This window comes from Haemaphysalis longicornis, unplaced genomic scaffold (assembly GCF_048455015.1).
Source record: "Haemaphysalis longicornis isolate Haplotype H1 unplaced genomic scaffold, Haemaphysalis longicornis Haplotype H1 scaffold_9, whole genome shotgun sequence".
Classification (NCBI taxonomy): Eukaryota; Metazoa; Arthropoda; class Arachnida; order Ixodida; family Ixodidae; genus Haemaphysalis; species Haemaphysalis longicornis.
Genome location: NW_027526460.1, coordinates 39,952,869 through 39,978,710, shown reverse-complemented (window position 1 = coordinate 39,978,710; position 25,842 = coordinate 39,952,869). Strand labels below are relative to the sequence as shown.

Below are 25,842 nucleotides of genomic sequence, written 5' to 3'. Positions count from 1 at the left end.
TCGCTCTTACAACGAAAGGCTGAGTTGGGATGAGACAGCCCAAGTGCAATTCTCACCATTTTAATGTGCCAGTTACCCATATTACGAGAGCGTAAGAACTGTTTGTACAATGTTAAGGAAAAAAAAAACTGTGGTTGATTCCTCTGCCAGAAGAATCGGTAAAAAACGAAAGTGAATTGTGCAGCGAAATCTACAGGTGAGCATGATTTGCGAGTCGGCGGCTGTCTTTTGGTTGTTCTTGGCAAGCGACGTCCTGCTGGCGGATCGCTTCGGCAAAGGTGTACTGGCGTCATTTCCGTGACGGATATGACATCAGTGAAATCTTGGCGTATCCCGGCATAAAACAGTTTCGTGTTAAAATATAAAACCCGAAAACGAGCAACCCTAAGTATAACGTACTTTTTAGTACTAAAGGTATCTTCCCTGCAAGAAGACCCTGTGTGCAGGGGTGCACCCTTTACAGGCCGCTTGCTTCGTTGTACTGGCGTCACTTCCGTGACGGATATGACATCAGTGAAATCTTCGTTTATCCCGGAATAAAACCCTTTCGTGCTAAAAAACTATCCAAACTTCTTGTTTTTAAGGATGACACCCAAAAGAAAGAAGTTTCTCATGAGCTGTAATAATTCGTCCCAGCACTGCTTTCATTTTTTTCGTCTCAGAGAGCTTCTTACAAGGCACTGGATCCCATCGAGAACAGGTACATCCATACGCCTAAGCGCGAGCGCGTATACTCAGACCAGCACATGGACACTCAACAATGGAAACAGGTGCCGGCATCTCCAGTTTGCAAAGACTTACCGCAAGCCTACGTGCATTCACGAGGCCGCTGCATGCAGAGATAGATGGCTATAAAACTGTATACCTCCGGCGACGTGGCACAACTCCGGAGAACCAGGCCTGCTCAACTATGATAAATCCCCGCGTTTATACTTCAGACGTTCACCGGGTCCCTGAAAGATTCAGTAGGCCTTTGCTCACGCTTACAAACCAACCGCACAGAAATTCCGCGGCATTGTTTACGCCGCACAGAGACATGCGGAAGCGAGTATACACCATCAGAGACGCGTGCGACCAACACGCGCGGGCTCGGGCTGAAACCTAAATCCCTTTGTCTTCCCTCTTTGCAATTGTTGTTGCCGTTCGGTTTGAGCGCATGCAGTGCTGGCCTCGTCTGTATGCAGCCAAGCCTTTGTGTGATCTTTCAAAAAGTTCATCATCCCTCCGTCGCTGGAATGGAGGCGCTATGTCGGCTTCCGTACGCCTAAACAATGTCTCGCGAGTTGACGTTGCTTGTTTCCATGCTACACAACAAGTCGACGTCGTCGTCAACGTTTAATTAAAAAAGGGCCGTAATACGGGAGGAATCGAGGGTCCTGTCGTTTTGAGTAAAGACCGCTTCGCTTTCGTATGAAAATTCTCGTTTCGACTTTTGTTTTCGTGCAAAAAAGTTCGAGACGAGGAAAAAGTCAGCAAGCGTCGCTGCTTGGGTGGAGTATTTGTTAGCATAGCTGGCACGTTAGCCTCTATAATCCCTCGCGTAGAAGCTACAAACACAAAAAAAGTACCGGGCCATCTCCATTAACGTGAAACCTGGGTAGGGGCGAAGCATGCAGTGTATAAGTGTATTCTTGGCGCCTTGGCGTTTTTGCCAACGGAGATGAAACCATTGGGGAGTATAGAGGTATGCAGCTTTGCTGTAAAAGTCTCGTGTCTTTGAAGCTCGAAGCTCTCTAGCGCGAGGCGTCAACGAGTGCCCCAGTGTTTTTTTAGTACGCGTTACGAAGCGCTACAGCGCAAGGCGCAAACGAGTGTTTTGGTGTTTTAGTACCGTGACTACATAAAACGAAGATTACGACGACGATTACGACGACGACGACAAGAGACGCCAAGAGTCCCAGCCCCTAAGGGGCTTCGGCCCTAATACGGACAAAAAAAGGTTGGCAAACTTTGGCATCCTTCTGGAAAATATATAAGCGGGTTACTGGTATACCGTTACTCACCTGGGACGCAGAAGAATAAAATAAAACAAATTCTTTCGCAGATGTCCTATAGTAATGCTATCAGCATACAGGAATTGCAACACACCCCGTAGCTTCACAGTCACGGCTCAGCCAAGCCGTTTACGAATTTTCTCTGCTCGTTTTAGTCTTTCGTCAAGCGTAGGATAGTGCCTAATGCGGCCTTACTGCACGGCAATGAATTGTCGTCGTGGCTGATGACGTCACCAATGGCGTGTGTGTCGTCGCCACCGGAAGAGATGTTATTTTCAGTCACGATTTTGATGTTGACGTCGCTTTCAATCATGACCGACGTCACGTTTGCCTTTAAGTAATTCCGTTAGCTTCCCCTCGCAGCCCATGCAGTGGTCTTCAGGTGGCCTCAGTCTGCAAAACACTATGAAGCTCGTCCATGCCAAAGCAGGTGAACAGAATCCAAGCAAATAAAAAATTGGCCCAGGTTCACGGTGTGAATGTGGACGGAGTCGGACAGCGAAGTCAAACGAGTACGCGGCACAAAACACGATTATTTGTAATCTGTGGCTGAGCATACACCTCAGTTAATTAGCTTAATAAAAACTGGAACGAGGAAGTTTTATCCTAGCAGGCAAACATGGGGCTGTCAGTTTCGCGGTTGCTTTGTGATGCTGCTGCATGGTATTTGCAATAAAACCGAGACTGATATACTTATAGTCACATACTTAGTTTGAAAATAGTTCCGGCAAAACACCAGTTACAGCCGGCTGTATTGACAGCAGCCGCGAATTCCGAACTGTCCACAGCTGCACGGTGAACTAATCAGGACAAGTAAATGAAACTCGGCGTGATGACAGAGTCGCCTTATCGGCCATTTGTCCTAATGTATTTGGGGGTATTTCCGAGAAAACACGTTACAGCCGTTTTCTGTAAGCATACCCTCCCATACGGCAATTAGGCCTACGAATTGTTTAAAACTGCACGGTGAACTAATTATGACAAGTAAATGAAACGCGCTGTAACGATAGAGTATCTTTAGCTGTCAATTTCAGTGCATTTCCCCCCAACGTACCTGCATTAGAAGCATTCGAGAGAAAGTTGGCTTTGCCGCAAAGCGTATTGTGCGTGGACGCCGATTATGATTGAGTCCAGGGATTTATACACACACCCCTAACACCCCCCCCCCCAACACCCCCCAGAAGGACTTCAACACCCCCCCAAAAGGACTTCAACACCCCCCAAAAAGATTCCACAACCACAAGCACCCTGCCTAGGGGTTTATACAACACCCCCCCCCCCCCCCCCCCAAACATCCCACCGACACCCCCCAAAATCGAAATTCTGAATAAACCCCTTATTGAGTAATTGTGGCCTATCGGCACTCAGCCTCGCTTTAATGTCGACTGTGTACGCTGGCTTGGAAGAATGCAGTTACTTCGCTACGTGCTGCTGCTACGTGCAACACGTGGAACGCAGCGCACGTGGCCCGCATCTGAATCGGTGCACGAGATCCGAAAATTTTCGCTGCACGTGCGGAGAGTTTGCGGACCCGATCATGGCGGCGCGGGGCGCCCCCGTGGCCAATGGCCTGAGGGAGTAAATATTTGGGCCGCGTGACGGGCCGATTTGGAAGCCTGCACGGGCTCCCAATCGGCCTCCGCGGGGCTGACGTAGCCAGGCAAACACGCGCGCGCCTCGTGACCGAGGGATCGCCGGAGCGGAGCAAGCTGGGAGAAAGTGCGCCGGCCCTTCCGCTCGGAGCGGAAGCCCGAGAGCCTTTTTACGGCGGGAGCGCGGTTCCCGTTAAAATGCGGCACACAGAAGCCTTTGAACAAGTCAGATTTTAGAGAAATTAGTGGTTCGCTACGGAGGCGACCGACTGACGCGAAATTTTTGTGAAACGTTTTTTTTTTCGCGGCTATAGGTGCCTAGAAGCCCACCAATCATAGAATGACACGTTAGATTGTCGAACGCAGCATAAGTAATTACTTGCAGCTCCATTTATTCGTGTCAGTTTCGGTTTCGGTGAAGCAGCCGCAATGACGGGAAGGCGCATTTGACGTCACTGTTTTCGTCGCTCCACAGTCGATGCCGGTCTGGGCGCGCGCGCGCCAGAACGGCCTTACCGGCCGTAGTCGCACGTGACGCCAGTCCCAAAAACTGTGACGTGATGCACAAGGCGGAAAAGCGCGCACCAACAGCACCGCGGCCGTATCGATACGTCACGGGAGCCCTGACGTCGGCCGTTTGGGTCGAAGCGCAGACTACGTCATGAGATCGCTCGATGTCGCGGATAAGCTTTCTCATGCGCGCAAGGATTAAAATTGATTTAAAATATGTTCTACTAAACGGTTACAGTTTAAACTTACGAGGGGTATCACCATATACAGAGGAAGCTTTTTGCTTAGTTATCTGAGCTTTGAAATTTCGTTCAGTACTCCTTTAGGCTCTCGGCTCACGTCTCGCTACAATAAGATGTTCTGGCTGCATTGTTTAGCGACGCCTTCATCATTCTGTTGCCGAGGGCGAGGCTAGGTTCTAGCTGCATGGTTCCCTTCCGACGGCCGAAAAAAAAAAGGGGGAGGGGGATAAGAAAAGGCTTAGATTTTAGGAGGATTTGGTGCATGCTCTAAGTTGGTCCCAAGAACACCGAGTTATCTGAAATTCTTAAGACTTAAATGCTACCTTTTCAGACGTAAAATCACGCAGTCTTAACGCCGTCGTGAGTCCGCGAACGTGCAACGGAATTTATGGGCTCCCAATGTGACTGATGACCGCGTCTGAACTACACAGATTTTATTTCAGCAGCTAACGCCTTACAACTATGACAGGTACGCATGATATATATACGCGCAGGGTGAACGTCCGAGCGAGTTGGTATTTGATACGGATCTTACAGCTCACGGAGGAACAATGGCAAAAAAGGAAAATAAAAACGCACAAAGCGCCGGCAAAGCCCAGTGGAAACACGCAGACAAAGCAAGGGCAAACCACGGGCAAAACATAAAGCTATATATTGCTTCTTCTGTTTGCCTCCTGCTTTTTGTAGTCGTTTCTGAGTGCTCTGTAAAATCATCCCATCAAAAAAAGTACTGCCGCTGGTCAGAATTTTACCATTGTGGTAAGGCTTGGAATGCGATAAAGAAACAGGGACCAGGGAGACAGACGGGGAGGGTAAAAACCTGCTTGGTCCAAAAATTCGACTTGCTTCCGGGGCGAAAATTTGACGCCGCTTCCGTGCACTGCCAACGGGCTACTATCGAGTTCCACGTTTAGAGAGAAATCACAACACAGCCAAGAAAGGAAATTCCTACGTGGTGGAGGCAACTTCCCTATTATAACTAGATATGTTTAAAGAAAAAAACGTGTTTACAAGGCACGAATATCATGTCGCTACTTCGCCGTCACCTTTGCGTTGTTACGTTTCACTGAATAAAATGTTATTAGAATCTGAGTACATCTTCCGCGCTGTGCCAGCTGTTGCTTCGGCAACCATCAAACAATCATGTACTGCAAAATCGTAGCCCATTAGATGCAAACTTCACAATAATGATTTACAACCCAGAAATAAACATATAGGGCGATGCTAGCACGACAGACACCTTGTTTACTCGAAAGAGATAAGCTGCAATTTATCAAGATGTCCCTAGTGTAGGGATATTATCTACAGGCGTTTATTCCGCGAAGGCCATGGCCTTTGCGGAAGCCCTGCCACCCATGCTCATATAGCCTTCAGCCGAAGGCAGCGAAGAACTGCGCCTGCCCCAGTGGCCCGATATACCCTCGCGCTCGGCCATCTGGGAGATGCCGGTACACGTGCCAAATGCTGACAAGGAACCGCAATGTCAGCTGCGGCCGCTTGCTCTGGCCAGCCTCAATGCCGCGGCGTGTTTGCCTTAGCGCCGCGCGGTCGCTCCGCGCGCGTGTGTGCGTAAGAAAGAGAGAGAAAGAACGCCGGAGGGAGCCCTTGTTACGTCCCAATTACGGTCCTTTAGCGACTCTTGACGGCTTCCGAGGGTGGTCCTGACCAGGACGAGCTCGGGGCCTCCAACGGGACTCTTCCAAGGGTAGCTATTCTGTGCAGCGCGTGCCTGAATGCGTGTATAAGAGACAGATGCCGCAGAAGGGCCCCTCTCACGAACGTACGCACGCACGTAGGCATGTATGTATGTACCCTTGCAACCGCCGTCTGAGGCGAACGCTGGCCTGCGCCTAGCGTATAGACGCGTCTCCCCAAGAGAGCGCATTCGACAAACGCTACTGCCTTTTCCAAACCGGTCTACACCGCTCAGCTTTCTGTACGACTCCATTTTCGCCCAATCGTTTCCTCCTCAAGCCGAAAAAAAGTGCCAATGAGCCCCTTCGTGAAACCACGGGGTGGTGAGACGAGAGTGGCGCGAGACAAACGCTCGAGCCGATTGTGATCATTATGAACGCGTGAATTACCACTCACCGACGACGCCGATACCGAATGGCTATAATCTTCGTTTCTGAACGAATGTAACACCACGCTTAGAGTGTCGTATACAGAGCGGTTATGCATCCGCGTACGCCTTGTGCTCTTGACGCGTAGGCGATAGCACAACGGGAAAACTAACAAATATACAGATTCTTCCTCCGCGATCGAGACTGCCAGGTATAAGAATTGTGGAAGGAAGTAGATAGTTGTTAATCTTTTCATTGTCATCTATATTAGTTACCAGCATTAACGGTCAGCATTAGCGATATACTATGAACCTTCATTACATACCAAAATCGCTTTATTCAAATTTTCGGTTTATTCAAGTTTCTCACGGTCTCAACTGCAGTGCAAAGATAACACGCCATTCCCCGATTTAACGCAATACCTCTTGTAATTAATCCAGTTTGTTGCGTCGAGGACTTCGCTTTGACGAGGGTTTACTATACATATGCGTTACCCGGTACGGGCACGTATAAGGGAGTAAGATCGTCAGCGTAAAAGCAACGCTAGAAAGCACATACACTCTTTTCACTTTCCTCGTAAAATGCCACAGATATACTGCAATATTAGGCACACTGCAACGTAAAATTAGCCAATTAGCGATATTTAGTTGTGGTGAAACTTCCTAACACACGTTGCGGCCTCGATTGCAAGCTCGCACCTTTAAAGAGGCCATAAATGCAATATACAACTTTTGTTCATTGAAACTGCTTTGTCCCAACAACAGTGGTACCTTCCCAATTTTACCGCAAACCTCCAACAAATAATTGAGATATTAAAGAAAGCATGCGAAGCAGTGGCGAGTCCCTAGCCACTTCCCGGTAATTTTAAACGACGTCACGGAATCTTGTTTGTGCGATTGGCGGTCGCCGACTTAAGCCACCAAAAGCATGACTGGGCGATTGTAGGGGGCGCCTCTACTTCCGTTTAGTCGCGTCACTGGAATGCTGACGTGTAGTTACCACACTGAAAATTATGTTTTTAGTGCTGACCTATATGACGTCAGTCGGGCCCATAACGCGTCACTGTGGCGCGAAATTTAAAAGTTCTTTTTTATACTTCTTGCGTTTCTCATTTTAAAAAATGGCTGCGCATCTGCTCCTTTCGTTGCAAATGTCGTCAAAAGACGATAGTCTTTATCGACTTTTGCCAAGTAAATGCCTCTCTTCGCTTTCCCGCTCACCCCTCATGTTGTTCCTCTTGCGTCGCACTCCTGCCAAGGTAAACGCGCTTAAAGGAGCCATGAAGAGAAAATGCAAGTTGGTTTTATTCGAAAGATTTCGTGTTTTATAGTGCCCCCAGCGCTTGTCCGGATACAAACGGTGCTTTATTCACTAAGAAATTAAACAATTTAGGTTAAAATTTTGATTTTCCCGCTCAATCGTGCGTTTTCGTGGTCCCAAGTGACATCACTCAAACCGACCGCTCTGCAGCCTAGAGTACCTTCATTCACGCATCCGCCGTACAGGGTAGAGACACGTATACGTTGGCGCCGCCATTTTCGGTTGCTCGCTCGCCGCCGAAGCAAGTCATTGTGTCAAAACCGCGCTAAAATTATCGCCGCAACGCGGTTTACTGAAGAAGTTTGAATCATATTGTCTGTTTCGCGTTGCTAGGTCTCGTGGGAAACGAAAAGAATAACGCGTTGAGCCCGTTGGCCCAATTGCGGCGGCACGGGACCGTTCAAAGGTTGTCTCCACCCTGTACAGCGGTGTTGGTTTGTTCCCGCGTTTCTTTACGTTCCGTAACCTAGATAGCGCCACCATACCGTGGCAAGCGTTTGGTTTGTTTTTGCCCGCATTTAAACCTGGCTTGTTTTTGTTCTGGGAGAAAATATTCGTTCCCTGAAACAGTGCTCGCTCGACAAATGGGGTCACGTAAGACACCGTTGCTTGCGTCAATCGGCCAGTGTCGTCTGAGACAACCCCAAGCCCCGTAGTGCTGTGCAGCTAAACCAAGCATGCTGTGCGCAGTACGAACAGCAGAACGCATCAGTACTTCTATGTTTACATGTGCTTTCGTAACTTCCACTGTTTGTCCCATCATTCTTATTGCTTTGTAAAGAATGTGCCCTAAATTTAAGCGCAAATCGCTCGTTCGTCTAGTTTGTAAGTTCTACCTAATTTGCGTCTGCTTCTGCCAGCCTCCGCCAATCGCAGAGCTTAGCTCATGTGACGACATAGGTTCTGTTGCGGGAAATGAGCTGGTGGGTCGCATGACCATTCCCGTTTTTCCTAATTATGTAGCTTATTTGAGCGAAGTTTACGTTAAAAGTGGTGTCAGTATGATTCTAACGAGACAATCTTTTGAATGAACCAAACTTGTGTTTTCTCTTCATGGCTCCTTTAAGGTTTGCTCAAGTCAATTTAAATTTACCGCGTTCCACTGCCCCAGGCCGGGTGCCTCGATGCCAGCGCTGCCGTACGGCGGAGACGGGCGTGAATCGAACCGCCCTACCTCAACGTTTATAGAACCGCGTTGCCCTAGTCCACGTGCGTTCCAAGCGGAACGTGGTACCTATAGTGGAACCTTTCGTAACTGTTGCCGCTTGAATTCTTAAAATGCGTCAGAAGCTATAGTGGCGCGGCGACAGCAGGGGAGAGTGTGATTTTATTTTCTTCAGTAGATCTAGTAATTCATTTCGCAAAAATCAAACATCTATGAATTTTTTAATAAAGGAACACTGCGAATATCACTCATGTATTGATTTTCTGCCTTATATGTGCGTAATGTCTAGTTCTTGTTCAACAATGTTGACAAGTATCAACATATAAACCGCACTTAGACGTTTAAATTTCGCAATGAGTATATAAGACAATTGAGCAGACTTCGTTTCACTTTGGACGGGCGGCTGAATTGAATCCCAGATAGACAGACAGACAGACAGGCCGACAGACAAACAGACATACAAATAGACCAAAATTTCTGGGTTTAAGTAGCCCAAGAAAGACCATAGTCTTTAAAAGTCTTCTGTAGCTGGATTGGAGCTAGGTGAGGTACTGAAGCTATAGTTCTTTCAAATTAAGCGCAGTTGTATTTTTTCTTCATGGCCCCATAAATGTTTAGTGCTTCACCCCACAACCAAGAGACGGCACTGACGTTACCAGACGGTGTATCTGCGAAGAACAAGTATCGCCAAACAATGGCTATATCGACTAACGACATTCGTTGACGTCTGCAGGCGGAAGGTGGGGGGAAGCGGCGGTTTCGTAACGCCGATGAGCAGCCTGCAACAATATACGAGGAAGACAGCTCCACGCAGACGACGACCTACATATAAAACAGATCGGAAACTCTTCCGTGATTGTACCGAACAGCCGGAGGGGGTCCATCGGCTACCGTTAGACTTCCTCATAACGCGTGCGTAACAACGTCGCAGGAAGCGATTACGCGGGCAATTTATTGCCGCCGGAGTGCATGTAATACGCACGTCTACCGTGCGCCCCGCGGTTCTGCCGAGGAAAGCACTACGCGCAATGTTTAATTTGAGAAACGATAAACGGAAGTAGCGTTAAACGACGAACGGAAACAGCGTTTCTGTCGATGTTGGAGGCGTTCCCCGGCAGCAACATAAAACGCGGGAGATTTGAATAGATGAGAACGACGTTTTAATGCTTTACGCCCCTTCTTGCGTAAGTTTCGCTAGTAAATAGGGAAGAAACGTAGCGGGAAATCGATTTAGTATCTTTTAGTTGCAGTATTGCGCCAAATAAAACAAAGGAGTGCAATCAAATGTGTTCAGTACCGCGCTTATGTGTTCCTGATTGATGTGTCTTGGCAAGTCTTGGTAGTAATAACAGACATTTTTGTATTAACAATTTTAATGAGGCTGAAAAATCCTTGCCCAAAACATCACATATACTTTCCCGCGTCTGACTGCGGTGCAGGCAATAAAATATGGCTGCATATGGCCTCCTTTTATCTGCGTTTTATTACCTATTGTATCCGCAAGGAAGGAAAGAAGGAAGGAAGGAAGGAAGGAAGGAAGGAAGGAAGGAAGGAAGGAAGGGTGTAGAAGGAAGGCAGGAAAGTTAACCTGGCTAGAGCCTAGTTTGCTATCCTGCACGTGGGAAAGGGAAAATAGGTACGCTACTCGCCTGAAAGAAAAAAGCTGTCGTCAGCACTGAGGAACCTGGACTCTCGGCGGCCATTTTCGGAGGAGCAGATTCTGCGCTACTGGCCCTCTCTGTCATCCGATCAGAAGGCGACTAAGGAACTTTTACACTTTCTACGGGTGACGAACTTAAACACCAGACTATAGACTGAACGCCTCCAGTGTCTATCAGTGTCAGTGCTTCTGCGCTGGGCATACGTGTCTACTCCAACTTCTCTTCATAGTATCCGCAAAGCGAAGGGAATAAACGTGGGAATAAAACTAAGCAGAATAAAATTAAGGAAATTAAAGCGTTGATTTCCTCTCTGCCCTTTTCCTCGTGTTATTAACGTCCCCCCTGTTATTATGTTTGAAGGACTGCCAACGATGTAGTGTGTGTTTACTTTCGACTCCTTTAATTCCTCGACGGTTTTTTTTTTTTTTTTTGGTCTATGGGCGCGGCACAACACACGCTGTGGCAGTCTGGTCGGAGGGCGACATTGCACAGGAGCATTACCCTTAGCATCTGAGACGAAATAACCAAGCGGATAAAAAAGTCCTGCACCCCTCCATCTATCGATGAACGATGGTTGAATGCGATGCTTTCTCGCGATGGATTCTTTGGTTGGCCAACCCCACACTGCGAGTACGTGCTGCTTTGGAGGTGCGCACTACTTTACTAGAATACCCACAGCACAGCAACTCTCGGGCAAGCACTCCGTAGGACTAACGTTTGGGTTTAGGGTGTACGGCGCGAATCGCTACCTGCTGCTTGGCGTTCGACTCTTCCATATCGAAATGGAGCAATCGGATGGGCGCCGGTTTCATAACACAAGGGACCCAGGTTCGAATCCGGCCACGGGAAGAGTTTTTTTTCTTCTTTCACTTCACCCACGACCATTCATCATCATCGTCAGAGAAAGTTGGCTTTCCTGCAGCGCGTATTGGCGTACAACGGCATCAGTGTGGACACTAAAGTTTCGCTTTAATAATAACATCCAATTACGCATAGGAAGCCTCAGAATAAATCTCAATATTTGCGTTGAACAATTCCACAGGATTTGCCTGTCACGAAGGAGAACCATCGCAATCCATCATTCTATACAATGTCATTGTAAAAATAAATTTCATCTATCCATGCAGTCATTATTACGTTCATGTGCTCAATAAAGGCGTCACAAATAAGACAGATCAAATCTCTTGTATAGACAAAGTTCGCATGAAAGTCGCAATGAGCGCCATCCAAAATGCCTCATGCACGGCAGACTTTGGGTGCTGCCTCTTTCTTAATTGGACCTCAAGCGATAATACGAAATGAGATAAAAGTCTCGACACTTTCTCCCAAAGGTTACTTCCTTTCCTAGCATCAAAATCTTATGCGGCGTCATCGACAGCTAAAAAGTCACCGACGATTACGAAACTCCCTAATGCGAAGCTTGAGCGCAGCTCGATAGGCGTTCTGATGCTGGGATATATTGAGGCAAATAATTTGAGAGACATGCACTTACAGAGCTAACGACCACTCTTTTATTTTCCCCACATACTCGTTTGTCAACTACAAGGGGTGGCCGCTGGAAGCCCGTATCAAACACTCCACTCTCCCCCTCCCTCTTCCGTCATATTCTCGTCCTCCGCTTTCATCCTGGCCCTCCCTTCGCTATCACCGTCATTGAACATCCGCTGCACTCCGCATTCGCTTCCTTTCATCATCCTCCGCGCTTTTCGTTCCCTCGGTTACGCCGACGGCGACGTCAAGGCCATTCAACGCAAGAACGGGCGCTTACGAGGTGCGCTATAAGAAAGTAAACGCAAACTGTACCTTAATGCAAGGTGCGTAATTTCCATTATGTCACATCAACTTGTGAGATCATCGGGGCAGTTACCTGTAGTGAGGGTGCCGTTAACGTACTGCACATTTTACAAAGCAAGCCGAAGTTTCATCCCACCTTTAGGTATTTCCATGAGGGATTTGAGTGGCGGTCGCCTAAGCGCCACTGCTCCCCTGTCAGCTGCATAACTGCATCTAACCACTTCAACACTTTAGCTTATAGACGTATAAAAAAGGTGCATAAAAACAGCACGAATGACTGCACTTTAAACGATGACGTATATTTTTCTCAGTTTAAGTTGACTTAAACTGAGGACGACTCAGCGAGCAATGGAACGGAAGATGATAGGTGTAACATTAAGGGACAAGAAGAGAGCGGAGTGGGTCAGGGAACAAACGCGTGTTGAGGACATATTAGCAGAAATTAAGAAGAAGAAATGGACGTGGGCAGGGCATGTAATGCGAAGCTAAGATAACCGTTGGTCATTAAGGGTAACAGAGTGGGTCCCTAGAGAAGGCAAGCGGGGCAGGGGGCGGCAGAACGTTAGATGGGCAGACGAGATCAAAAAGTTTGCGGGGATAAATTGGTCGCAGTTAGCGCAGGAGCGGGATAATTGGAGATTAATGGAAGGGGCCTTTGCCCTGCAGTGGGCGTAGATAGGCTGATGGTGATGACGATATTTTTCGATCCAGCCACTTTTAAATATCTAGCCCTCTTATAAAGTAATGCATTATAATGCACAGGGTGTATGGGGGTCCTCTTTTTAGTGATAGCGACCGACCTAGCGCCGACTATGCGCCTTTAACGCGCGCTGCGTCATACATGGATCACGCGACTCATCAGTCACGTCCGCCAAACAGCCACGACCGCATCCGTCAAAACAAGCGTGTCCGTCGCTATCCCCCTTCATTGAACCCAATTAGAGACGTGCGAGTATTCTCAATGGCCTTAACAGGATCACGCCTCTGGGCATTGCACAACGGACCCGTCAACTGCGGTGAGGCCCCATCCGCTGGAGGCACCGAAGAACAGCCTCGCTTCCGGTTTTTAACTGCTGAAGATGTGACTCACTTCTGTTCTCTAACTGGAACACACAGGGTGACACCATAGGTATAGATATTAGCTCGTCAAGATTCAGCGTGCCGAAGAAACCAAATGCGGCATTCAAACTTCTCCAAGAGGAGTCTTGTATGCGTGCGTTAGTCATGACTCGAATCGACGTAACAGAACAAAACAAAACGTTCGTGAGTTATTTCGGATAACACAACTCACGAGGACCCTAATCGTAGACAGCGCTTGAAGGCACGTACAACAGAAGGGAGGACCCACGACGCCGCTGTCTCCTATTCTGTCGTCCGTGTCGTCAAGCGCTGTCTGCGATGAACCAACACCAACAAGCCCAACTGTCGATTCTGCGAGCGAGAACCTTCCTACAAAGTGTTCCTTCGTCACAATCTACATCGGCCTATTCTTGTTTACTACAGGACGAAGCCCTCCTCCGCATACTTCCAATTTCCCCGACCTGCGCCATCCAAACCCATTTTTTACCGCTGAACGTGGAGTCTGTTTACGTTAAATTAGCTTTTGTTAGTGACTCGGCCGCTGCCTAAAAATAAATTGCACGGCACGCTTATGCTTTGGAGAAACGGTACAGGAATTCTGAGAATTGTCTACTACTGTGTAAGCATCTGCTATATATCTTATTCTTTTAAAGTCAGCTTTCCTAATTTGCAAAAATGCACTGTCAGGAAGACGTCTTATTAGGACAAGTACTATCGTATAAAGTATGAAGGCCCCACGCATCTACATACAGCGCTAAACAGTGAGTATTTTCAAAGTCGCCTTCACTGCTGTGCTGAGAAGAAATTATAGGAGGGGTAATGCAAACAAAACATGTACCCCTATAAAACGCCATATGACGAATCCTTCGTGCATGAGGGTTCTGGCTAGTTGGTAATCAAATGAGCTTCACAGCGCGAAAACAGACCAGGGACAAGAAGAGAGACTACCAACAAGCGCTGACTTCCAACTAATTTTAACGAAAAGAAAACACACCCATAATTGTGCATTCTGTCGCAACGTCATGGCAGATACCATAGCTGCAAAACAGCCACGTGTACAAACAAATTGAAAGCCGCTGTCAGCAGAAATCGAAACAAGGAAAATAAGACAAAACTATCAGTCATGGGAATACTCACGATTGGGTGCCCAAATAAGTAATCTAATTTTTTTGACAATAGAATGGACGGGGCAGTTATGCACTTATCTCCATCGCTTCCTATTACAGCTGCCTTTATAATCTTTCGGTTAAATGCATGACCACGGCGCCTGACAACAGGACACTCGTCATACATTAGTTGACAACCATGCCTAGTCACACGAACGACAATGTCGGCTAAAATTCCCCTCCAAACCGTGCCTTACATTATTATCATGCTCCCGCAACCTGTCATTCAGACAGCGGCCCATCTGCCCTACGCAACTCTCACCGCATGAACGGGTATCTTGTAGATAACCCATTCCACACAATCAGCAAATCTTGTGCAAAGATTTAGGGGGCAAACACTATCTACTTTCGAAATGGGCCTATTTATTTTACACAGCCTGGACAACCTTTGCGTTGCAGATAACAGGACCTGAAGATTCACACGCTCGGCAACTTTCTTTAATTTGCGTGACAAACCACGGATGTGCGGCATTATACAACAATTTTCTTTTTTGTGGTTGGCTTGTCACTGTTTTCTTTATTAGTGTTCTTAATAGATGTTAGCATTCTTTCAGCAACAGCACTGATCAAAAGCTGCAGTAAAAAACGGAGGCTTGAACTGTGAAGCTGTCTGACATTGCATGAGGGCATGATTTTTTGATGACATTTGACAAACCCGTATGAACGATTCCCCGCTTAACAAGCTTTGACTAACAAGGCTCATATGGAAGCAGCGGCTTATTACCGCGTGGTTCAGACCACCAACACAGGTGGAAACACTTGAACAAAATACGTAGATCAATGAAACGAATGGAACTTTCAATGGGATCTTGAAAAATTCCCTGAATACATTTTGTAGCCTGCTCTACACTCTTACCGTTGCTTTTAAACAACACCAGAGAGTGCTATCGTCCGCCTGACTGTTACTTAAAGAAGGGAAAAATCAGAACGCAAACGTTTACGTCTAGCGTCTATGCCAGACATAGACGCTGCTGTTTAATGATATGTGGGCACAATTTTTTAGCTGGTGGTGAAGCAGCGGATACTTTATAGTGTGGACAAGTGAATTTTATGGGTTAACTGAATGGCTGAAATTGATATATGCACTCTAGAAACATTGATAAAACAACAGTATAAACAAGAATTTGAATTTTGTTCGATCACACTGAAAGTGCAAGTTATCAGAGTTTGTACTGTACTTTATCTTGTGCTGTATCTTGTACTTTGCATGCTTCCAATGCTGACAAGGCAGAACATATATTGTCTGCGAGATGTTACACAAAGCATCAGACATGCCGCGCTGATTTGTGCGATATGTGACATGTTGTAAGAATACCTTAAAGACATGTTGCAGAACGTCTAGGACTCATCGTTGAAACGTTTATATAATGAACATGTTGTTGATCTTCGACATGTTGTTTGTCTCTTTACGATATCAGACCTTTATAATCTTGCAGTATATCGACATCTAGTAGAAGTCCTTATCATTAAAGACATGTCGTTATACTTATTCGACAAGTCGTAGAAATCTTTGCGATATTGGACCTTTATGATGTTGAGGACTACGAAATGTCGTTGAATTCATAAGGTGTCGACAACATGCCGTAAAAGTTATTTGATTTTCGTTGAAATCTTTGTGATATGGAAGGCATCTCGTTGAAATCGTTATGATATCATGCATGTCGTATGGATATGTTGCCATATTTTCAGCTGGGAATACGTGCCGGTACAAGAAAGCGCTGAGAGTTGCATTGTGAAAGCTGGCTACCTGTACAAAATGCAACTTATTTAATACACTCACACTGCACAAAAATATGCTGGCTACCTGTACAAAATGCAACTTATTTAATACACTCACACTGCACAAAAATATGCTAAGCTGCTTCCTGATTAGGCTCATACATCCAGGACAGTGGGTATTAAAGTTTTAATGCACGTGGCTGTCCATGTCGATGAAGCATGCAGATAGTATTTGGCATCAGTTGCTGATGACTTGCCCATAAATAATCACCATGAGTCACTGAAAATACAACAAAAAGTCAACAAGAACTCCACAATAGAAAAATCATTATGCAGACCCCAACGAAAATTCCGTTGTGTTCTCAATGGGTAAACTCGATGAACATTGAGTTTCTGTTGATTTTTCGTTGAATCAATGAGAACTCAATGAAACGTCAACAGAAATTCAGAACCCATTTTTGTAAGGGTAAACACACGGATCACTTCACTTTTTGGCCGACGAGAAGCGAGCAACCTATTAAAATGCGCCATCAACAAGTCACTCAACAGGGGAGCAATTGAAGAGCCGAAGTAATCTCCTTGCTTCTGTAGGTACACTGAATCTTCCCATTTGGCAAACCTTGATCGTAGATATACAGACAACAACTCCAGGAAACTCGTAACCGTAAGACCGGAGGAATTCTGAAACGCCACATCACCGAAGATTTCTATAGCGGCTTCGACGCAATCCAACATTTGTTTGTGAAGTAATTAATAATATGTCCTTTATGTCGATTGAATATGCGTTAAAAACTTCTTCAAAACGTTCTGTAAGAAAGCCCACAACTTGGTCTGAATTCTTTGTGTAGAACGGATCATCTATGGCTAAAAATTTCAGGTTCTTTTGGAGGAACAAAGCGACGTTCTTCTGCCAACTTCCCTGCTCCGTGATTATGACTCTGATGGGCCATTTCACTTTGTGTGTCTTGAACAACATGCCAAGGCTCACGACCTTGCTTTTCTTGGTCGGTTGCACCAACATCGTTAAGTTGTACTTGGTTGACATTTTCTCGGCTTCGCGTTTTGCTTTACTTAGAGAAACATCTTTGACAAGATTGAAATTTGAGTTAATTGCCTCAATCACCTTACTTTGAAATACCCCTTTGGGGAAGACAGCAAAGCAACCTTCTTTATCGGAGAGAATAACATACAACGCATTGCTTTCCAGTTAGGTGGCCACGCGTGTCACTGGTGGGTTGCGGCCGGAAGGCTTGTGCCGAAAAAGAGCATCCAGTCCCTCTGAGGTGCACCTATCACTATCACGATCACTATCACTATCACTATCACTATCACTATCACTATCACTATCCGGAGCCAACGTAGAAACTTGACGGACAAGGGTCAGGAGCTCGGGGTTACTTTTCTTCGATTACGTTTCAAACTTGGGTCCAAGCGCAAGGGTACCCCGCACAAACCCCGGTAGCAACATAGGGCTGAACATGTACGACTTTGTCGTCTGATGGGGACCTCACCGGTCGCTGAACACGGAGCTGTGAAAGTGTTCCACCATTTGATCAATCCACCATTTGATCCACCATTTGATCAATCCACCATTTTCCGGGCTGATTGATCAAATCCACCATTTGATCAATCAGCCTTGAAATTATTTCCACCACCTCCTCTTCGCACTTGTGCTAACATGCTGGCCCTGAATCTGCGCAAAACGACAGTCACTGCACAGCCGCGCCTGTCTTCTCCACTCGGATCTTAGGATCCTATTGAAGCGGCAGTCATGTCCAATGGATGGGCGAACTTCTGTGGAGAAGACAGGCGCGAGTGGAAAAGACAGGTGTGGCTCAATTCGAACAGGCCCAATTCGAAAGGGGGTAGTGTTTACCCCGTAAATCACCGCACAAGATTTGTTGATTGCGTGGAAGGGGTTACATACAAGATCTCCCATTCATACGGTAAGAATTACGTAGGGCAGAGGGGCCGCTGTCTGAATGACAGGTTGCGGGAGCATGTCAATAATGTAAGGCGCAGTTTGGAGGGAAATCGCAGCCGGTAGTGTCGTTCGTGTGACCAGGCAGGTAGTAAACGGTTGTTTGACGAGTGTCCTGCTGTCAAACATCATGGTCATGCACACACCCGAGAGCTTATCGAGGCAGCTGTAATAGGAAGCGAAGGAGATTAGTGCATAAGTGCCCCGTCCACTCTATTGTCAGAAAATTAGATTACTTATTTGGACACCCAATTGTGAATATTCCCATGACTGATCGTTTCGTTTTATTTTCCTTGTTTCGACTTCTGCTGACAGCGGGTTTTAATCTGTTTTGTACACGTGGCTGTTTTGCCGTTATGGTATCTGCCATGACGTCGCGATAGAATGTATATTTATGTGCGTGTTTTCTTTTCACTGAAATTAGTTGGAAGTCAGCGCTTGTTTGTAGTCTCTCTTCTCCTTGTCGTCCCTGGTCTGTTTTCGCGCTGTGAAGCTCGTGAGTCCTTTAAAGTCAGCTTTACTACTAGACACAAATGCATTGCTGGCGCATGTTTTTGTTTTCTTTTGTGCTTTTGAAATCTTTTCTTAGCAATTCTGAATGTTACGATTATCCTAATTTGCATTACTAAAACGATTAAATGCGTTTATTTGACAAACTAAGCGTTTATTTTGGGTGGTACACCTTTTCACTTTTCTGGCATATTTTGCTCGGGTACTCGTCAAAGAACGCTCACGCATTAAAATAAATCGCATTACTTTTACGCGCAACTTTTACATTTCACTTTACTTGCAGTGCAAGTAAATTTCAGGCATTTTCTCACGCCCTCTCCGTTCAGGTGATCGCAAACACAAAAACGTTCTTTTGTGGCCACTCCGATCACTCTGCAAACACATTTTCCCGGTAAACAGTCTTAGTTCTACACATTGAGCTAGTATTTCCGTAATCATGTCTTCTGATCCCAAATTGAGTGCATAATACCGTATTTATGCACAAATAACTGTAACAAGAATATAACGCGAGTGAAAACTTCATAGCGCAAAAATGTCATCAATATTCAATGCAACAGGAACTATTGGTCCGCTCAACACAATTTTGATAAAGGTTTATAAATGCCCACACCATTTATTTAGAACGGGTTAAACAAAAGAACTACGGCGCCCTAGGCATCTTTGATGTACATCCACATATCCCGTCTTTAGCCCCCCACCCTTCTAATTGTTTTTTTTTTCGATGCTGCATGTGCGATTGACATTTCTATATAACTTGTTGCCATTATTATTTTTTGCACCGTGGGCTGTAAAGAGGAAGTGACAGTTATTCCGCCGTCCCTCGCAAATTATGATGATCGTCAATAACGTCGTAATTCATGTGGACGTGAAATTTTTAAGAAGCTAAACCACCCTTGCCATGGACGATTGGTGGTTGCAGGAGACAAGAAGCTAAACTGGCTGTTTACAGTGCAAGCCGAATTGAATTCCCGGCTACCACGTCGTTGATTGAGTGATTGTAGGGTTTAACGCGCCGACGCAACGCACGCGATGAGGCTCGCCGTAGTGGAGAGCTCCGGATTAATTTTGACCACCTGGGGATCTTTAACGTGCGCCGAAATCTCGTACACACGGGCGTTTTTGCTTTTCGCCTCCATCAGAAAAGTGGCCGCCGCGACCGGGAATCGAACCCGCGACCGGCTACCACGTCGTCCTTCGCAGATCCTTCGCAAGCACAAACGTTGGCATTCGCTGTCAAAAAACAACTGTAGAAAATTATAGGACAATTATTAAAATTTCATGGAGACAAGTGGACATTGAGTAACGGAGCATATTCTTTGGACACCTCCATTTTTATTTTTCATGTGACTGATGAGCCGAGGCTGTCTTTGCCGCAATACTTGCGCGCCTAGTGGTGCAGTTTAGCACACGCCCCAGCGAGGAAAAACGCGTCTATTATTCGTAGTATCAATTCAGAAGCAATGAAAAGTGGATTATAAACCGAAAACTACGGAGCGAAAAAAACTATATATGTGTACTGCACATCGAAGTTTGGCTAGCTAATCTCCGTGCATGAAAGCTCACGCCAGAGAGCAAGGGGAAAACGCATTATTAAACACTGTACCCATCCGAGCGTGCAATACGATCTCACTAGCACCCAATCAAGCGTGCAAGCAATTAAAAAGGTGCTCGTTCAAGCACGCCGCCTCGCGGCTGCCTGTGTGAGCGCTACACCGATTATCCGCACCTTCTTGTGATCCGTTACGCAAGAAAAAACAAAACAAGGAATAGATAGGGGTGGTTGAGTGCCCAAGAGAGCTCAACAAATAAAACATCTATACCTGTTTACTTCCTCTGACCTTTAACAGTTACGAGTTTTCTTACTTTCAATACTGATTTTATCTTGCATACTGATTGAGTTATAAGCCTTCCCGATCCCTTTGCAGTGGCGCACCATGCATAACGCAGTACGAAAACAAGAATGCCTGTGCAAGCACACGCTCCAACACTAAATACGCCGACGTGGCCACAGATCAGTTTTCGCCTATTCCGGGTACAGCGGTGCAGACAGCTTATGATGAATTGGCCACGGCGGGGTAGCGGGCAGGTATGGGCGTGGGTAATTAATTAGCCGGCAGGATGCGCAACACATGAGAAAAGCAAACAAGTTACGACGGAGGAGATGGCTACAACTGCATTCGCACATTCACCATTCGTGACTTATATAATGAAGTCACGGCTATACTTGATCGTTAGTACAGGCTTGGAACATTTCCATGCACAGGTATTTCGAGCATCACAGTAACGCAGTGTTGTCAAATTCTCAATCAGCTCTTGTCCACGAAGAATATACGCTCCACAAAACAGGCCGCGGTTAAACTTTTTCGTAAAGCTACGCATGCTAGCTCCACATAACAACAACAAATTTTATTATAGGTATTCGCGTAATCGAGAAAACTAAGAGATATATTTTATAGCAGCGTGCATATAACCTTGTTTTAGCCACATCTATCCCCCAGGGCACCCTCTTTTCGTTTGTCTAGTGTTGACGCATGCGCTAGTCGCCAAGTCCGGAAGAAAAGTAAACCCAGACTCTGGAATCTTACCTTGCGTCCTTTTCGGCGCCATCTGTTGGTGACGACTTCGGTTAGAACCCTGCGAGAAGACAAGATAACAGCGCACAGTTAGGATGCGTACTTTGCATGACAGATGCCCATAATAGCTAACTGCAGTGTGCACTTCACCTGCCCAACATTTAAAATCAGTATTAAGAACCCCGGGTGATCAAAATTAATCCACAGCTCTCCATTACGGCGCGCCTTATCGCCTGTGAAGTGTCGGCTCGTTAAAACCCTCAATCAATCAATCAATCAATCAATCAATCAATCAATCAATCAATCAATCAATCAATCAATCAATCAATCAATCAATCAATCAATCAATCAAGAAATCAATCACTCACTCACTCACTCAATCAATCAATCAAGAAATCAATAAATCAATCGGTCAATCAATCAATCAGTCAATCAATCAATCAATCAATCAATCAATCAATCAAAATAAGTATTAAGCGGCTAACTGCTGTAAACCAGACATGACTAGCCGCCAGCTTATCCTTTTGGGTGGAAATCTTCTTTAACAAGAAAAGATAAGCATGGACAAAAGCAATATCGCGTAAGCGTGCTGCTGGCAAAATTAATAAGGGAAACATGCCGGCATTGACGGAGAGCAGTCGATGAAAGAACGACGTTTAAAGTTTTGGGAAGCATACGAAAAATATTGACCACAAGCATGCGGTGGCGATGAAGCTTTAACACCAGACGAAAAAAATGGCGGGAATCAAAAAGAAATCCGACGTAGAGGGGGCGAACTTTGTACCGTTATTGTGAGGTCCCTGCTGTTCGAAAAAAAAAAAAAAACAATATTCGGCTCAGATGTTCTTGACCACGTATCCTCCCTATTGCGCGAGCCTCTGCACCATGCTCAAAACGCGTTTCGGGTCCCTTTTAACCAACTCGCCCAAGTTAGCGCTCGAGTAAACAATATCGATCATAAATGGATATGAGATGGCGTTGTGGTCGCTGCAAAAGAAAACAATTCACAATGGACGAATAGACAATCGACAGATGATTGCCAATCTGTACACATCATCGACTTGAAAACTTCATATGAAGCTCTCACAATTATTTGCAAATTAATTCTTGTGATGATGAAATTTCCAGCACCACAACCTGGTCGTAGTATTCTTGTATTTTTCTTCTTTTTTTTGTTCATTTCGAAAGTGTGGAGCCAATATCTGCGCAAATCAGTCACGTGTAGTCGTAATGCGAAATCGTAGAGCGTACAAGGTGCTCAACGGGGCATTTTGTTTTCTTTCGCTGGCAGTTTTACACGACCCCAGATTAGAAAAAATACAAGCAGACAACTGAAAAAAAAAAGGTAAATGAAATGTTAAAGGCGATAAAGTTTTTACGCCCGCACTCTGTAGAACTCGTTCCCTCATTCGAAAACTTCGCAAGGCCGCAGGTTCAAGGAAGATTAACGATAAAGCCGCGGAGTCATTTGCGCGTTTTTAATTTTGTTACACAGGTCTCCTTCGGGCTTTCAGCGGGGTGCGCAAATATAGCAGCGCAGCGGCGCCGCTACCGACCACCTTGCCAACCCTTTAATGCCCTCGCAGAAGGTACACAGTCCGTATCACCTGTAGATCAGGGGTGTCGCGTAGCATATCGAGAGAACTGCATGGTCGTTAGACGTGCAACTCGTGCCTGCATCTCCTTGACAAGCTCGCATACACGGAGGCGTTTATATGAGCCCTGCGTGGCAGAAAAGGATCAGTTCGGATATTACGAGCCTTGATCAAGGCGCGCCCGCGCGAGCTTTCAGAGAACCTATCCATGGCGCGAATCTCGGAATCTCGCCGGCTGATCTGCATGCGGAATGGAAGACGAAATAAAAACTCGTTCCCCATTAACGAGCCTGTCGGGGAGGTTGCAGACGGGGCCAGGTGCGTGGCTGTTGGAGGTATTTTCTCGTTCTCTTTCTCAGCGTCTTCGTGTTTCCTTGCGAATCGTGCACCCGAAATAGACCTGTTATTATTAGTTATCGCTTATGTCACTAAAAAATGTTTTTTGAGATTGATCTGCATGTGATAAATGACGGCGTACACCTGTAATGCGCAACCGATATACGACGCGGGGCAAAAACAATTTCCGGAGAAGCCGCGCGAGCTGGAGAGCATAAATGGTATAACTTTAAAACACAAAAAAATTAAAAACAATAAAAGAATCAGAACTGTTTAAAACTTTCATAAATCAAAGACATATACCTAGTAATGTTTTAGCTTCTGCAAGTCTTATTACGTGTGCAAACTTGTTTAAAATTTAAAAAGGAAAAAACGAGCCTTTGATAACTCCCCCTAAATACTACAAAATATTGAAAAGCTTTGCAGTTTGTCAATATTTTTAGTTAGCATGACGCTATACGGGAACAGAAAAGACAGAGTTACCAGTGTGTTAGTACGATCAAACAAAACCAGGACCCGAAGCGGTGGCTCAATGGTTGAGGCGTTGGGCTGCTAAGGACACGGGTTCGTTTCTCGGCCGCGGCGGCCGCTTTTTTAATGGAGGCAAAAAGCGAAAACGCCCGTGTGTACGAGATTTAGGCGCACGTTAAAGATCCCCAGCTAATCAAAACTAATCCGGAGCCCTCCACTACGGCGCGCCTCAGCGCCTGCGTAGCGTCCGCGCGTTAAACCCTACAATCAATCAATCAATCAATCAATCAATCAATCAATCAATCAATCAATCAATCAATCAATCAATCAATCAATCAATCAATCAATCAATCAATCAATCAATCAATCAATCAAATCAAATCAAAACCAAAGGCACCAGGACAGTGGTACTGTCATGGCTCTTGCCAGCGGCTATAACTGCCGCCAACTGCACAAACAAGATCCTGTGACGTCATATAGACGCGGCAAAAAAGCGGCTGGTAAGTCGCCACAGCTTCCTTGTCTCCCTTAATATCTACATTATTTGTATTAAGTTTGCGGTTACAACGGTATCATTATTATTTGGACAAAGTGGTATTTTTAAAGATTTGATTGATTGTGGGGTTTAACGCGCCGACGCAACGCAGGCGATGAGGCGCGCCGTGGTGGAGGGCTCCGGATTAATTTTGACCACCTGGGGATCTTTAACGTGCGCCGAAATCTCGTACACACGGGCGTTTTTGCTTTTCGCCTCCATCAGATATTTTTAAAGAACAAGAATTTGCACTGTGTCTTGATGGCCCCTTCGTGAACCCGCAAGCAGTTTCGTGAAGTCTTTAAGGTTCGGTACTCGGTAGAACGTGCCTGATGTTTCCCACGGGGTTTGCGTCAGAAGCTGGGACAAATAATTGCACCAAAGTTGACGCCAAACTTATATACACGCATCTGAAGGGCAAACGAGGGAGTGGCTGTCCAATGGTCACCACCCGCCCCTAAATTTACACTGCAGAAGGAGGCAAAAAACATGTATTGCTCCCATTGAACGGGAAGAAAGGAGCGTGGGATGGTTGTCGGTCATCCATGATGGGTGGCGTCCCTTGTCCGGGATGCCATGGCCAGCTGCAGCTCGAATGGCCTTGGTCACCAGGCCACGCTGGTTTTCGAGGACATCTCTTGTCAGCAGGAACTCCAACTGCTCCGGTGTCGGTGCGATGAATTCAGGTACTTCGGTGACGCCTTTACACTCTCACACCATGTATTACAGGGTGTTGGGCGTCCCAGAGCAGAAGCTGCAGTCGTAGCTGAAGAGCGTGGGGTGCGTATTGGACAACTGTGTGGCATGCGGGAATGAATTTGTCTGCAGTCTCCGGAATTGTGTGGCTTCTTCTTTGGTTAGCTTCGGGTGGGGCGGTGGGTGTCGTCTTCTCTAGTGCTCTAGTATGTTTCTGCTGCGCTTGGGAATGCAAATAAAGTTTATTCATGCCCTCCTTCTCCTCCTCCTTCTCACTTAAGGGGCGAAGGAAAGAGGAGCGCGACCCTTTCTCTTCACGAGAAACAGCAAAAGGCAAGGATTGAATGCAGTCAGGGTGGCAAGTTCCGCTATTATATGCGCATTTGTGTTTCTTTTACTCACAAATTCGCTTGTATATTTTGTCAGCCGCTTGTCGCTTCGTTAGGGAATATTCGCGTGTGTGTGTGTGTGTGGGAATATTGCTATTGTATGTGCTCGCCACGTTCTGGGTAGATGTGTTAGAGTGGACGTATTCAATTGGTGAAAGCTGTTTCAAGGAAAAAAAAGCAGTTCGCTCTGTCGTTGTTGGCGTCGCTGTCAGCAGCGCCCACGTTGAGCGCGTGTTCTCAGGCAGGAACATCGTCAAATCCCGCGATGGAAAACAGACTGGGGAACCCCATATTTAGGGGCACCCGAGTGCCTCAAGTTCAGTCAAGCTATGACCTCAAGTTCAGAGGTGCCTACTGGTGGGACTGTCAACCGACCACAAATAATTTGCTATTTTTCGATTCGAATAACCTGCATCATTCAGGCGAAATAAAAGCCGAGGATTTTCCAGA

General features: G+C 46.1%; 1 protein-coding gene across 2 annotated transcripts in view; it reads right to left on the bottom strand.

Annotated features, from left to right (window-relative positions):
- Positions 1–25,842, bottom strand: part of LOC144152664 (uncharacterized) — a 163,950-nt gene that overhangs the window by 78,403 nt on the left and 59,705 nt on the right. For both annotated transcript variants that reach the window (XM_077684037.1, XM_077684036.1), the window contains one exon: positions 21,383–21,431. In XM_077684037.1, the coding sequence (XP_077540163.1) occupies positions 21,383–21,431 (49 nt within the window). The remainder of the gene's footprint in view (positions 1–21,382; positions 21,432–25,842) is intronic.